This window comes from Heloderma suspectum, chromosome 5 (assembly GCF_057233095.1).
Source record: "Heloderma suspectum isolate Gila_16-S chromosome 5, 16-S_ref, whole genome shotgun sequence".
NCBI classification, from domain to species: Eukaryota; Metazoa; Chordata; class Lepidosauria; order Squamata; family Helodermatidae; genus Heloderma; species Heloderma suspectum.
Window position 1 is genome coordinate 15860258 of NC_139462.1, and position 14896 is coordinate 15875153.

A 14896-nucleotide genomic window follows, 5' to 3' on the forward strand; every position below is an offset into this window, starting at 1 on the left:
AGGAGAAGGGGACGGCAGAGGATGAGATGGCTGGATAGCATCAACGATGCAATGAATATGAACTTGAGCACGCTCCAGGAGAGAGCGGAGGACAGGAAGGCCTGGCGTGCTATGGTCCATGGGGTCACGAAGAGTCAGACACGACTGAACAACAACAACAATTCAGTTATACCACCTCTGAGCTATCTATCCTTTGTTCGCATATTCTTAGCCACTGTTCTTGTTGCCTGCTCCTTTTATTTCTTGCTTACCTTTTAGATTGTAATCTATTTTTGACATGTCTGGACCTGCTGTACTGCTTAACAACCAAGTAATCCTGCCTCCTCTTTTACATGTATGCCTGCAAGACACTAAGAGCACAATCCTATATGTATCTACTCAGAGATAAGCCCTACTGAGTTCAATGGAACTTACTCCCAGGTAAGTATGTATAATACTGCAATATACACTTCCCTAGGAGTAAGTCAGTCAGTAAGCCATTGAAGTCAGTAGAGCTTACCTCTGAGTAGACATATATAAAAATATCATGTACAAGTATTTTATATAGCACAAAATTGATCACCGATTATCCAACATGGATACTGAGGCCAATTGTGTTTGCTTGTCTTTTTTTGTACTTATTACTCAAGATCATAATTTATCATGGAAGGATGAAATCAACTGCAGGTTTTACACTGGGCAACAATCTGGAACCAATTCTGTAACATGATATAAAGCTATTCCTAGCATAAAAGGAGACACTGAGAAAGCTACCAAGTTCTAGCACTAGCTCTGCCTCTGGCTCCCTCTATGGCCTCAGATAGAGCAAATAAGCGCTCTACCTCAATTTCCTCCTCAGTTTAACAGAAATAAGTGCCTGACTCACAAAGGTTTGGTTACAAATTAGCATGTCACTTCATCAACTCTTCAAGAATTTGCAAACGATAAGGTGTATTACCCACCTGACAAGTTAAACTGGTACTTCAATGCTGCTGCCAATCTCTACTATGCTCCTATCTTCTTCTATACAGAACCCACTGATCATTAATCGCTGTTCCAGGCTCAACCCAAAAGGGCTGTTTGCATAAAACAACAGTCCAATGTAGTTTATTTAACTCACGGGGAAGCTGCAGCACATCCAGCTGCCATTTTGAACATATAACCCTGCTCAGCGGTTGTCGAGTCGTGTGAACCCGGCAAGTGTGGGATATGGAAGGGTTAAACAACCCTTGAATAACCCATGGTCTGTTTTAGGGTTATGCTAGCGTTGTTTAACTCTCACATAACCCACACTCACTGGGCTTTCACAACACAACTACCCTAGAGCGGGTGCTACATATTCAGTTTGGCGCCTGTGGGCACTGTGGTTCACTGTGAGTTAAATAACCCACGATAAGGCATAGAATGTTGTCTGAACAAGATCAAAATGTTGGTGCTTACCACTGAAGTTCTCCATGGTTTAAGATCCAGTATCTGCTGGACCATCTTTTTATGTATTACTCTGCCCATATGCTGATTTCTACATCTGAGACTCTTCTCTGGGTGCCCCCACCATCAGAAATAATGCAGGTTGCAACCAAGGACAGAAAGGTTTGGTGGTGGCATCCCACCTGTGGATTGCCCTCCCAAGAGTGGCTTCCCTTGCACCGACTTTGCTATCATTTGGGCACCTGCCAAATGCCTTTTTATTTTCCCAGACTTTTAAACTTTGCAAATGTTGAAATATGATTTTAACCTGCTCTGAGTTTATTGGTTTAATCTTTTATCATGTGCTGATGTTTTGTTCTGTAATATTTGTATTTTTTACTCACACAAGCCATCCTAGGGATGTCAATCAGCCATTAAAGAGCAGGGTATAGATTTTTAGAAAACAAATAAATCAACAACCTTCTCAATCTATTCTGACACACATCTTCTATAATATTAATGTACCAAACTTCCATGTGACTGTCTGCCTTCTTCTCCTAAACCACTTTACCACTGTGGACAGAAGAGGTAACACTAGAAAGCTGTAACAGCAGAGAAGTTAAGAGACTATATTTGGAAACCTGAAATATTTCACCTGAAATGCCTTGCCCCTTCCTCTGAGGAACTGCATAGAAAAATAATATAGATTCCCCTGCCTTAGAGAGCCAGCCACAGCACTGTTAGAAGCCTCAATGTGGATTAAATCAGTACAACCAGCCTCCACATTTGAGCAAAACCTGTACTATATGATGACTACTAAGCAACAGAACAAAAGGTTATACTGGGCTGATGGTAAGCTCCTGTGGGGAAATGACCTATCTTTTTTGCATGACAAAGTCAAATAATGGTTACAACAGTAAAATGATCAGATTAGAAGATCAAATTATTGCACAGTGAAAGCTACTAGAATCTTAACACCATGCAGTAACTAATTATTCAAAACGAAGTCCACTTCCTTTATTTCCCCAGGATATTTTCTCACTTCCTCTGTCAATTAGAGATAAATGGTATTATAGAAGATATAAAGGTCCCCTTGTTAACATTTAATTAAGAGCCTTCCAAAGTTAATTTATCCCTTGCCTAAAATACGTCCTCAGGTCAAAATATATAATCACACAAGAAAATATGGGAAAAGATAGTTCTGAAGCAAGTGACAACAATTCTCCTAACTGATCACCTGTTATATCCCATGCTTCAAATCAATGCAACCCAAACAGTTAAAACAATCACCAGTTTGTTTTCTTTGCTTTAAAGACACAAAGGATGAAGCTCCCAGTCAACCTGTGTTTCATGGTAAGCTGATGTTGTTCAAGTCTTATTATGGGGTCGAGTGTGTGAAGTATTTCTTCTTAATCTCGTTTAGCACTTACATCCTGAACAGGAAAGGGAACTAAGAGGTCTGTTACTATCACGGATGGGGGGGGGGGGGGGTTGCTTTGAAACATTTTTTTTTTTTTAAAGCAGCTGCAAACCTATGCATGCTTTCTTGGCAGCAAGTCTCACAGAGTTACTTCCGAGTAACATGCATAAGACGGGGGCTTTCAGAAGGGTTTCTTTGCTACGGTTGTTGTGATGTTTTAATTATCATTTTATTTTGCATTGATCGCAATAGCCTCGGATGCCTTTTCAAGATGAATGGGTTTTATACATAAGATTACAGATGACGAGAGCGCGGATGGCAGTTGCTTGAATGGAGGAGGAAAGGAGAGAGATGGGAAGGACTGGGGGGTTTCATTCCCACCCCCAGGAGCTTTGGAGGGGCGGGGGGAAGACCCCAAAGGAAAGAAGGCGAGGCCCTAAAAGTAGCGAGGGGGCTTCCCTCCCTGACACATTTCGTGGGGTTATAAAACGAGGAAATGAAAACTGGCGACAGCCACACACGCGGCGTGCATATGCGCAGGCACAGATACAGATACATAATCGCACCACACAGCCGCTGGGTGGGGTTCGGGGGGGAGGAACGAGGGCAGCTGCTAGGAGGGGGGAGGGGAGCCGGCGTATTACTCACGAGCGCTGCCGGCTCGGTGCTGTCCCGGTTCTGGCCCGATATAACTGAGCAGGACGGGCAGGGGGACCCCGCACGGGCCCGGCGGGGCGGCCCTCCAGGCGCTCTGGGGCTGGACGCCGGGCGCGGCGGCGCCCCCGCGGCCAGGGTACAGGAGAAAGAAAGGGGGCGAGTCGGGGGGCGCCTCCTCCCGCCCGGCTTCGTCGCCGTCGCCCCCCGGCCTCTTCCCCGCGCCTGGGGGGCTGCTCCGCTCCATGCTCTGGGGACAGGCGGCGGCGGCGGCGGCGGCGGCAGCTCCTCCGCCGGGCGGGCGGGCGGGCGGGCGGGGGCCACTCCCTCGCTCCCGGCCCTCTTCTTCCTCCTCTTCTCCGTCTTCTTCAGCCCGCCGCTGGACGGCGGCAGCGGCGAGCGCGAGCGGGCAACTTTTTCCACGGAGCGGGCGGGGACAGGCAGCAGGAGCGGCGGCAGCGGCGCCGCCTCCGCCATAGACCGGCCCCGCCAGCCCTGTTTGGGCCCAGGCCGGCCCGAGGTGGCGCTGGCTGGCCCGGCCCCTCGCGGAACTCCGCCCCGGCGCCGCCGCCGCCCTCGCCCCGGGCCGACTTCGCGTGCGGCTTCGGTGGCGCCGCGGCTTCCCTTTCCCCTCACGCGGTGCTCCGGGGGGGCGGCCGGCGGCAACCGCTCCCGCCACGAGGGGAACGTGGCCGCTGAGGAGTTAAGCGTGTCCCTCCCCGCCGGCGAGCAGCGGGGTTAATTCGTGCCCCCTCCCCGCCCGAGGCCAAGAGCGGCCCCCAAGGGGCTAGCGCGTGCCCCCTCCCCGCCCGAGGCCAAGAGCGGCCCCCAAGGGGCTAGCGCGTGCCCCCTCCCCCGCCCGAGGCCAAGAGCGGCCCCCAAGGGGTTTATTTCCCCCGCTCCACCTGAGGGGTATAGCCACAGAGGGGCTTTAAGTATTATTCTCACTCCCCTCGCAAGGAAATGCCCACATTGCCACCCAACCACGAGTTTTATCAGTCCCTTAAACTAAAAACACCACCCACCTACCATCCTTCTTCCATCTGCCCCCCAAAAGCTACACATTATTACTACTTAGAACTTTAAAAACCCAGGGAAAGAAGTTTATAATAGACTCAGGAGGATTTAGCCATAGACCCCACCATGCACTGATGTTTCACAGCTTATGATTTCAGTGGGTACAAATCTGTGTGTGCCACAAGACACTTTGTTGTTTTGCTGTAGTAGACTAGTACAGCTACCCTCTGCAAAGTGATTTACCTATGGTGTCTTGAACAGTATTGCATTTGAACTGTTATGGTGAAGGACTGTAGCTCAGTGGTAGAGCACACACTTCCCATGCAAAAGTTCCCAGATCCAATTTCCAGCTAGGCCTGTCTGACTACCATATCCAGCCAAGTGTTACCAATAAGGTCAGTCCTACATCAAATATTTATATTCATTTAGAGCATACCTGCAAATTAAAAAAAAATAGAAACTAGAAGGCCTTTAGTTCTCCTAGATCTAGCCAAATGAGACAAGTGACATTCCTGCATGTTAAATTTCACCTACAAAAATCCTCTACAACTATTTAACATATAATAGCCTACTCTTCTCTTGCATCTGAGTACCCTAGGTGCATGGTCAGGGTTACATGCTCCCCAACCTTCAACCAGAAAATTAAGTACTCCCCAACCTTCAACCAATCAGACATACATAGGTTCACAGAGCAGTCCTATGTACTTAAGAGTTCAATTCCCGAGTATATTTGCACAGAGTTACAACATATCTTCATGGATCACTGCCTTGTTGTGGCGAAGGGGCTTGCGTAACTCAGTGAAGCCATAAGCTATGCCGTGCAGGGCCACCCAAGACGGACAGGTCATGGCAGAGGGTTCTGACAAAATGTGGTCCACTGGAGAAGGAAATGGCAACCCACTCCAGTATTCTTGCCAAGAAAACCCCATGGAACGTATCACAAGGCTAAAAGATATGACGCCGGAAGATGAGCCCCTCAGGTCGGAAGGAGTCCAATATGCTACTGGGGAAGAGCAGAGGGTATTTCCAAGTAGCGCCAGAAAGAGTGAAGCGGCTGGGCCAAACCCGAAAGGACACTCAGCTGTGGATGTGTCTGGCGGTGAAAAGAAAATCCGATGCTGTAAAGAACAATATTGTTTAGGAACCTGGAATGTCAGATCAATGAATCAAGGTAAGCTGGAGGTGGTCAAACATGAGATGGCAAGATTGAACATCGACATCTTGGGAATCAGCGAACTAAAATGGACAAGCATGGGCGAATTTAATTCAGGTGACCATCATATCTACTATTGTGGGCAAGAATCCGTTAGAAGAAATGGAGTAGCACTCATAGTCAACAAAAGGGTGGGAAAAGCAGTACTGGGGTACAATCTTAAAAATGATAGAATGATCTCAGTACGAATCCAAGGCAAACCATTCAACATCACAGTAATTCAAGTGTATGCCCCAACCACTGATGCCGAAGAAGCTGAGGTTGATCGGTTCTATGAAGACCTACAACATCTTCTAGAACTAACACCAAAAAAAGATGTCCTCTTCATCATAGGGGATTGGAATGCTAAAGTAGGAAGTCAAGAAATCACCGGGATAACAGGCAGGCATGGCCTTGGTGTACAAAATGAAGCAGGACAAAAGCTAATAGAGTTTTGCCAAGAGAACATGCTGATCATAGCAAACACTCTTTTCCAACAGCACAAGAGGCGACTCTACACATGGACATCACCAGATGGTCAATATCGAAATCAGATTGATTATGACCTTTGCAGCCAAAGATGGAGAAGCTCCATACAGTCAGTAAAAACAAGACCTGGAGCTGACTGTGGCTCAGATCATGAGCTGCTTCTTGCAAAATTTCGGCTTAAATTGAAGAACGTCGGGAAAACCACTAAACCGTTCAGGTATGACCCCAGTCATATCCCTTCTGAATATACAGTGGAGGTGAGGAATAGATTTCAGGGATTAGACCTGATAGACAGAGTGCCTGAGGAACTATGGACGGAGGTCCGTAACATTGTTCAGGAGGCAGCAACAAAATCCGTCCCAAAGAAAAAGAAATGCAAGAAAGCCAAGTGGCTGTCTGATGAGGCTTTACAAGTAGCTCACGACAGAAGGGAAGCGAAAAGCAAGGGAGAAAGGGGAAGATATACCCAACTGAATGCAGAGTTCCAGAGAATAGCAAGGAGAGACAAGAAGGCCTTCTTAAATGAACAATGCAAAGAAATCGAGGAAAACAACAGAATGGGAAAGACTAGAGATCTCTTCAAGAAAACTGGAGATCTCAAGGGAACGTTTTGTGCAAAGATGGGCATGATAAAGGACAAAGAAGGCAGGGACCTAACAGAAGCAGATGAGATTAAGAAGAGGTGGCAAGAATACACAGAAGAACTATACAGGAAAGATCTGAATGTCCCTGATAGCCATGATAGTGCGGTCACTGAACTTGAGCCGGACATCCTAGAGAGTGAAGTCAAGTGGGCCTTAGGAAGCATTAGTAACAACAAAGCTAGCGGAGATGACAGTATTGCAGCCGAGCTATTTAAAATCCTAAAAGATGATGCTGTTAAAGTGCTGCACTCAATATGCCAACAAATCTGGAACACTCAACAGTGGCCACAAGACTGGAAAAGGTCAGTTTACATTCCAATTCCAAAGAAGGGCAATGCCAAAGAGTGTTCAAACTACCGCACAATTGCGCTCATTTCACATGCCAGCAAGGTGATGCTCAAAATCCTACAAGCTAGGCTTCAGCAGTATGCGAACCGAGAACTACCGGAAGTACAAGCTGGGTTTCGAAGAGGCAGAGGAACTAGAGATCAAATCGCCAACATTCGCTGCATCATGGAGAAAGCAAGAGAATTCCAGAAAAACATCTATTTCTGCTTCATTGACTACGCTAAAGCCTTTGATTGTGTGGATCACAACAAACTGTGGCAAATTCTGAAAGTGATGGGAGTACCAGACCACCTTACCCGTCTCCTGAGAAACCTGTACGAGGGTCAAGAAGCAACAGTAAGAACCAGACATGGAACAACCGATTGGTTCAAAATTGGGAAAGGAGTACGACAAGGCTGCATATTGTCACCCTGCTTATTTAACTTATATGCAGAGTACATCATGAGAAATGCCGGGTTGGATGAATCACAGGTCGGAATTAAGATTGCCGGGAGAATTATCAACAACCTCCGATATGCAGACGATACCACCCTAATGGCAGAAAGCGAAGAGGATCTCAAGAGCCTCTTGTTGAGGGTGAAAGAGGAGAGTGCAAAAGCTGGTTTGAAACTCAACATTAAAAAAACTAAGATCATGTCATCTGGCCCTATCACTTCCTGGCATATAGAAGGGGAAGAAATGGAAGCAGTGACAGATTTTACTTTCTTGGGCTCCAAGATCACCGCAGACGGTGACCGTAGCCATGAAATTAAAAGACGCTTGCTCCTTGGGAGGAAAGCTATGGCAAACCTAGACAGCATAGTAAGAAGCAGAGACATCACCTTGCCGACAAAGGTCCGTCTAATCAAAGCTATGGTTTTCCCAGTAGTAATGTATGGCTGTGAGAGCTGGACTATAAGGAAGGCTGAGCGCCGAAGAATTGATGCTTTCGAACTGTGGTGCTGGAGAAGACTCTTACGAGTCCCCTGGACTGCAAGGAGGTCAAATCAGTCCATCCTAAAGGAAATCAACCCTGAGTGCTCATTGGAAGGACAGATAATGAAGCTGAAGCTCCAATATTTTGGCCACCTAATGCGAAGAGAAACTCTCTGGAAAAGACCCTGATGCTGGGAAAGACTGAAGGCAAAAGGAGAAGGGGACGGCAGAGGATGACATGGCTAGATAGCATCACGGATGCAATGAATATGAACTTGAGCACGCTCCGGGAGAGAGCGCAGGACAGGAAGGCCTGGCGTGCTATGGTCCATGGGGTCACGAAGAGTCGGACACGACTGAACGACTGAACAACAACAACAACATATCTGGTTAGAATGGCAGAAAGGTAGAGGATTGAGGACTCCTATGTTCCAAAGATGCAACTGCCAACTACATTTCATGAAGTTCCACCTAAAACATGGCAGCAGGATTACTGTTCCATGATACTACATCATTTCACCATTCTTTAATTATCCTGCAGGTACAAAAAGATCCATATATGAGCATCTCAAAACTTGGGGAAACACCAAGGAAGCTTTATTATAAGGTCAGATTAACTAAAGTATGTATTTTCCTTCCCCTGTATCATTTTCTTGAGTCACCTGGATCCCTCTTGCATGGAACATATGAACAAATCTTGTTTACTCCTCATCTGTCTGTTGGTACACCATAGCCTAAAATTTATATGGACTACTCTCCAAGTTGCTGAAGCAGGCAGGATCCTACCTTGGGGTTGAATTTGGTACACTTCTACTCCCCTTTCAACTTTAACAATGCTCTTAATTCCCTTATATCAGAGGAAACTAGAACTAATGCTTAGTAACTGCAAGGAAGCAGATCTCACTAAACATGAAGAGAAACTTCCTATCAGAGCTGTTCAATAGTGGAAAAAACCTGTATTGGGGCATGATGGACTCTCTTTTGCTTGAGGTTCTTAAGCAGAGGCTAGGCCAGGGATACTGTAGTTGCATCCTGCATTGTAGATTCTGCATTAAGCATAGCGTTGAACTAGCTGACCGCAAAAGTTCCCTTCCAACTCTAAAATTCTATGATTTTGTGATTCTATGAAAGTAATGGGTAACTTTGTGCATTCTAACCCTGTTCTAATCCTAAATGAAATTATGTCAGTGTCACAGAGTCAGAGCTTTATCTGGAAGAATTGGGTCCAAGACTGGCTCACAGAGGTATTTCCACAAATATGTAAATAAGCATGAACTGCTACATGCAATAAGGACAGGAATCATAGAAAATTATGGTGTTCTGAAACAGGGAGAGAGTTATCCAGAACTTTTACGTTTGTGAGTTGTATCCAATGGTAACTTTATCTGAGCAGAAAGCGCTTCTACTCATGCAAGGCAAGCTATCCAATTTTCACCAACCCCTTCTATCAATCCCTAAACAAATCCCTAAACAAAATTCTATCAATCCCTAAACAAATCCCTAAACAAAAAACAAAACATCAATCCCTAAACAAAATTCAAAGTGATCTGGATAGACTAGAGCGCTGGGCAGAAAACAACAGAATGACATTTAATAGGGATAAATGCCAAGTTCTGCACCTAGGAAAAAGAAACCAAATGCACAGTTACAAGATGGGGGATACGTGGCTCAACAACACTACAAGCGAGAAGGATCTTGGAATTGTTGTCGATCACAAGCTGAACATGAGCCAACAATGTGATGTGGCTGCAAAAAAGGCCAATGCTATTTTGGGCTACATTAATAGAAGCATAGCTTCCAAATCCCGGGAAGTACTAGTTCCCCTCTACTCAGTACTGCTTAGGCCTCATCTGGAGTACTGTGTCCAGTTCTGGGCACCACACTTTAAGAAGTAGGCAGACAAACTGGAGAGGGTTCAGAGGAGGGCAACAAAGATGATCAGGGGACTGGAAACAAAGCCCTATGAAGAGACACTGAAAGAACTGGGCATGTTTAGCCTTGAGCGGAGATAGGATAGCGCTCTTCAAGTCCTTGAAAGGTTGTCACAGAGAGGAAGGCCAGGATCTCTTCTTGATCATCCCAGGGTGCAGGACACGGAATAATGGGCTCAAGTTACAGGAAGCCAGATTCCGGCTGAACATCAGGAAAAACGTCCTGACTGTTGGAGCAATACGACAATGGAACCAATTACCTAGGGAGGTGGTGAGCTCTCCCACACTGGAGGCGTTCAAGACAAGGCTGGACAGCCATCTGTCAGGGATGCTCTGACTTGGATTCCTGCACTGAGCAGGGGGTTGGACTCGATGGCCTTGTGGGCCCCTTCCAACCCTACTATTCTATGATTCTATCAACTGCAGCCCTCCGTGCCGTATTGCATCATGTTCCAAAGCCCCACTCCCCCAACCCTCAAGAACAGCTGGAGGGGGGGCTTACATGAGTAGGGGAGGGATTGGAGAAACCAGGGTCCCCAACTTGCATTTGTGGAAGTGCTTGCTGATAAGGCTATGCCACCACTGGATACAATGCAATGAAAATATGAATCATTTTGGATTGTCTATGTTAAAATGAATACATACTGCATTTGTTTTTCCAAAAAGAGGACATTTATTGAGTTCACATTCACTGTTTTCAGTCTGTAAAAAAAGTATGCAAAGAGAATCACTTAAGCTTAATACTTTTCTTAACTCCAGCACGAATGCCAGACAGTTCGCCTCCATATCTTTGTTCTTCTCTGCGGACCTCACGAACTTGCCCCTTCCTACGAATCTTGGCTCGCCTGAATTTCTCACGATGCTTGACTCTTGGATTACGATCAATCTTCTTCCTTTTGGGTGTGAGGCCTTTATTCTTGACGATCTGGTATGTTGCACCTCTCTTTTGACCTGGTACTTCCTCTTCCATAATCAGTTTTTCCACATCTTCTGTTTCTTCTTGTTTCCTCTTTTTCTTAAGTTTTATCTTTTCTTCCATCTCCTTATAATAATTCAGAGCAGCCTGCTCATCTAAATCTGAATCATCTGTAGGTTCTTCAGCAGCCTTACCATTAGGAAACTTACAAACTGCTTTACATTTGCTTTTATTAACAGGATTTTTGGGAAACATGATGGACTTCTTTCTACCTTTCATCCCATCACTGTCATTACTATGGAATTCACTAAGGAGCAGGCGAACCTCTGGTGACAACTTTTGGTCCACAATTCCTAAATCATTGATTAAGTTTCTGTAAGTTACAAGTCTTTCAATGACAGGGTGCCCATGGACTGGAATCCTTTTTGCTTTCAGCACCAAGTAAAAACTGATGTTACAGCAATAGTTCAAATAGAGATGGTATTTGGTCTGCAAGTACTGGCTGCCTTTTCCCTGTGGGATGACCCCATCTCTTACCATTTGCATAAGCGGCTCCAGTTCATCTCTGAGCTCAGTTAACCTGGCTTCAAAGTCCTGAATCAGCTCCAGCAACTCAGGGGATTCCTTTTTCAACAACTTCAGCTGCTCCTTTTTAGAAAGAGACTGCAAGTCCTTGGCAATTTTCTGTCCTGACTCATTTTCGCTTGGCTGTTCCACTGTTCTGGTGTAGTCCTGCAGCAGATCCAGGCCATAGTCATCCTCGCCCAAGCTCTGTGCCAGCCGTTTCTGAATGGCCTGTGCCTCCTCCTCTTCCTCCAGCTCCTCAGCTTCAGCTTCCTCCTGGCTCTGCTTGACAGCTTTGGAACGAGTGGCAGCCTTGCCATAGTCAGTGCCATAATAGAGCTGCTTTCGTTGACCCCAAGCAAACTCATCGGGGAGGCCAGAGCCCCCACTGGTACCACCCCGCTTCTCTTCCAGGTCACTGTCCATGTCCGGGGGTTCATCATCATCGTCACCACCACCACTCCCTTCCTCACTTTCTCCTTCTCCATCCTCTTCGGTCTCATCCCCAGACAGCTCCAGTCCCAGCACCTCCTCCTCCTCTCCTTCCTCCTCCTCCTCCTCCTCACTGCCCAGCGCTGCCAGCACCGCCTCTTCCAGTCGCCGCTCGTGGAAATCGTCCGCCTCCTCTGTGACGCACAGTGCCCCCGGCTCCGGTTCCTCAATCTTTTCTTCTCGTTGTGCCGAAGCTCTCAAGTTCGGAGAGATTCTCCGCCGTGGCTTCCCCATGATGCAGGCTTGGCGAGGAACGGACGAGCGGCAAACCAGCGTGCCTCACCGGATCAGCGCATCAGCGGGCGACACTATTTCCGGGTGGAAGGTCAGTGCACCATTAAGATAATCCCCACTTCCGATTTCCGGAAGCGAGTAAGCCCTGTCATCATCCGGCGCCCAAGTTTTTGGCTTCCGAAAAACAGACAGAGGACCGTAACTTTCTTCATCCTGCCCCCACTACTTGCGGCTCCAAGCCCATCGTCTCCGCTAGTTTCCAAACCCGATGTTTGTCACCCAAGGCGCTTCACTTCCGGCGGACAACAGAGCGTCCTCTCCATACTTCCGGCCCGGGATCGTTATGCGCAATGTGTGCTACCTCCCGCCCCGTTTGCGGACGCGCCGGTTTCCTAAAGACCATAGAGAGGAGCCGCGGTTTGTCGGGAGGTTCTGCGCATGCGAGGGGCGGGGCGTCGTTAAATGCAAATCTTTTTCCTCTCCGCTCCTGATACTAGAACTGCTCAGTGAAGCAGATTTGCAGTAGGTTCAGTACAAGCAAAAGTACTTCTTCACGTGATATGTAATTAACTTCATTGCCACAAGACGGGGACGGCCGCTAACGGCTATTTTTTTTTTAAAGGATGAAACATGATGCCCTCCAGGTGGACTATAACTCCCATCAGCCCCAGCCAACATGGGCAACGGTCAGGGATTATGGGAGCTCCCAGTGGAGGCGGTGGCTCCGATGTCAGTGGGGCCGTGAATCTGCTCCGGGTTTCAGCCAGAACCAGTCAGAACTCAAAAGGAGCTCTCCAAGGTCCTTTTGATTTCTGGCTGAAACCCGGAGCGGATTCACGGCCCCACTGACATCGGAGCCACCGCCTCCACTGGGAGCTGTACTCCTATAAACATCACCAGGTTGCGGAAGGCTGCATCAAACAAATCCATGGAGGACAGGTTGATGGGTGGGCACACTCGGTAAATCTCTACTCCTTTCCAGTGGCTTCCCATTAGGTTTCTGATACAATTTGCTTGGGGATATAGGTAGATGTTGCAGTGACCAACACAACAGACACATTTTAAAGCAATTTTTAAAGCCTAATGTTTTGGCTTCCACCTTCTTCAGCTGCTCTGATGTGAATCGTGTCCTGGAGCCAGTGTGGCATTGGCTGTAGATGGGTCATGTCAGGTATCATCCACCAAACCGAGGTCATATGGTGCTGAGGTGAAAGGCTATATACTTTTTTAGTTTATTATTACATTTATATACTGCCTTTTTTCCTCCAAGGAACCCAAAGCAGCTTACATCCTCCTCTCCCTTTTATCCTTACAACAGCCCTGTGAGGTAGGTTATGCTGAGAGTCAGTAACTCGCCTAAGGTCACCCAGTGAGTTTCATGCGCAAGTGGGGTCTAGAACCTGGATCTCCTGAGTCCCAGGCTTTCTTCACACGGAGTGCGTGCTCTTGTCCCTCCAGGGCATCTCCTGCACTAAATGCCCTTTCTTCTGTTTTTAACTAGATGGCGGATAATGAGCTATCAAATTACCCCATTGTTCAGCTTGAGTTCCCTCCATGAAAAGAAGAAAAGCAGCAAGAAGAGGAGCGAGATCAATGAAAGATAATGGAAGACTCAGATACCTGAAGAAGGAGGGGGAAAGGGGAGGGCGGAAAGGAAGCAGGAGAAAAAGGGAGTCATGATCTTGCGTTTAAAAAGGAAGCAGAGAGCCCCATTTTAAATGCAGGATTTTAGGCTGGTGTAGAGATGCCCCCCCCAACGCTCTAACCACTACACTACATTGGCTTATGTGGTTTATATCCATATAAGTGTGTGTGTGTGTGTGTGTGTGTGGCATATCCAGAAGTTTTCTCTTGTTTCCCAGGTTCTTGGATCAGACGACATCTCTATTGCAATAATTGACAAATCAGAGATATATGCACATGGAGGCATGAAGTCTCTATACTTTGGTTTATAGGCTATCCCCTTGGCTCCTGTGTTCTATCACAGTTGCCATGTTCTGTCAGGTTGGAGCACTTTTCATGGTGTCTTTGGTACATCAAACAAAGTACGGCAAAGAGTATGCAGGGAGGCACTGTAGTTACTCGAGGCTGGTCATTGTGGTGGAAAGGGAGAATGCATCTGATACGGGTCGGGTGACGCATACCAAACCAGTAACCGTTCTATGCAAAAGAAGTACAGGTGCCAGTTTATTTTTAAGAAAACCGCAGAACAGGTGCAGCTCCTGTCATTGTGAATGGTGGAGTAAGGGCTGGTTTATCTGGAATTAGAGTTCTCACTGACTAAAGGAAATAATGTGCAACTATTAGGGTGGCTGACCAAGTACAGACGTTTAAATCATCTATTACCTTGGATTTTATTCAGTAAATCAAATTTAAATATATTTATATATTGCAATGCCTCGATGAAGGTGCCTTTTGGGGGATTCTGAATAAAGGGCGCAATTTTTTCCTGAGGGTCTGATAACTTACAGTTTTAACAAGTGAAAGCTGCCATAAATTGCTAGGAGGAAATGCTATCTTTAACATTAGGCTTTTTATCAAATTTGGGATATGTACTGTTATGTATCAGGGAAAGGAGAGAGTGGATAACTGGGTGGGGGGAGCATTGCCCTCCATGTGCCATCTCAGCAGTGGGCCAGCTTGATGCCAACACCAGCACAAGTATAGCAATTGGGGAACAACACTTGCTTAACC

The 14896-nt window shown here is 46.7% G+C and overlaps 2 protein-coding genes across 5 annotated transcripts in view; both read right to left on the reverse strand.

Annotated features, from left to right (window-relative positions):
* The window catches only part of RUFY3 (RUN and FYVE domain containing 3), a 69587-nt gene extending 64671 nt beyond the window's left edge, over positions 1-4916 (reverse strand). For 3 of the 4 annotated variants that reach the window (XM_084855378.1, XM_084855380.1, XM_084855383.1), the window contains exon 1: positions 3455-4916. In XM_084855378.1, coding sequence (XP_084711504.1) covers positions 3455-3707 — 253 coding nt within the window. In that variant the 5' untranslated portion in view covers positions 3708-4916. Of the gene's footprint in view, positions 1-2676; positions 2822-3454 lie in introns of those variants that run through there. The other variant, XM_084855382.1, reaches the window with a different exon arrangement.
* Positions 4917-8295: 3379 nt separating this feature from the next.
* Positions 8296-12600, reverse strand: UTP3 (UTP3 small subunit processome component). Its single transcript, XM_084855377.1, has one exon. It carries the CDS (start codon positions 12200-12202, stop codon positions 10724-10726), a length of 1479 nt encoding a protein of 492 aa, XP_084711503.1. The 5' UTR covers positions 12203-12600; the 3' UTR covers positions 8296-10723.
* Between the last annotated feature and the right edge of the window lie 2296 nt (positions 12601-14896).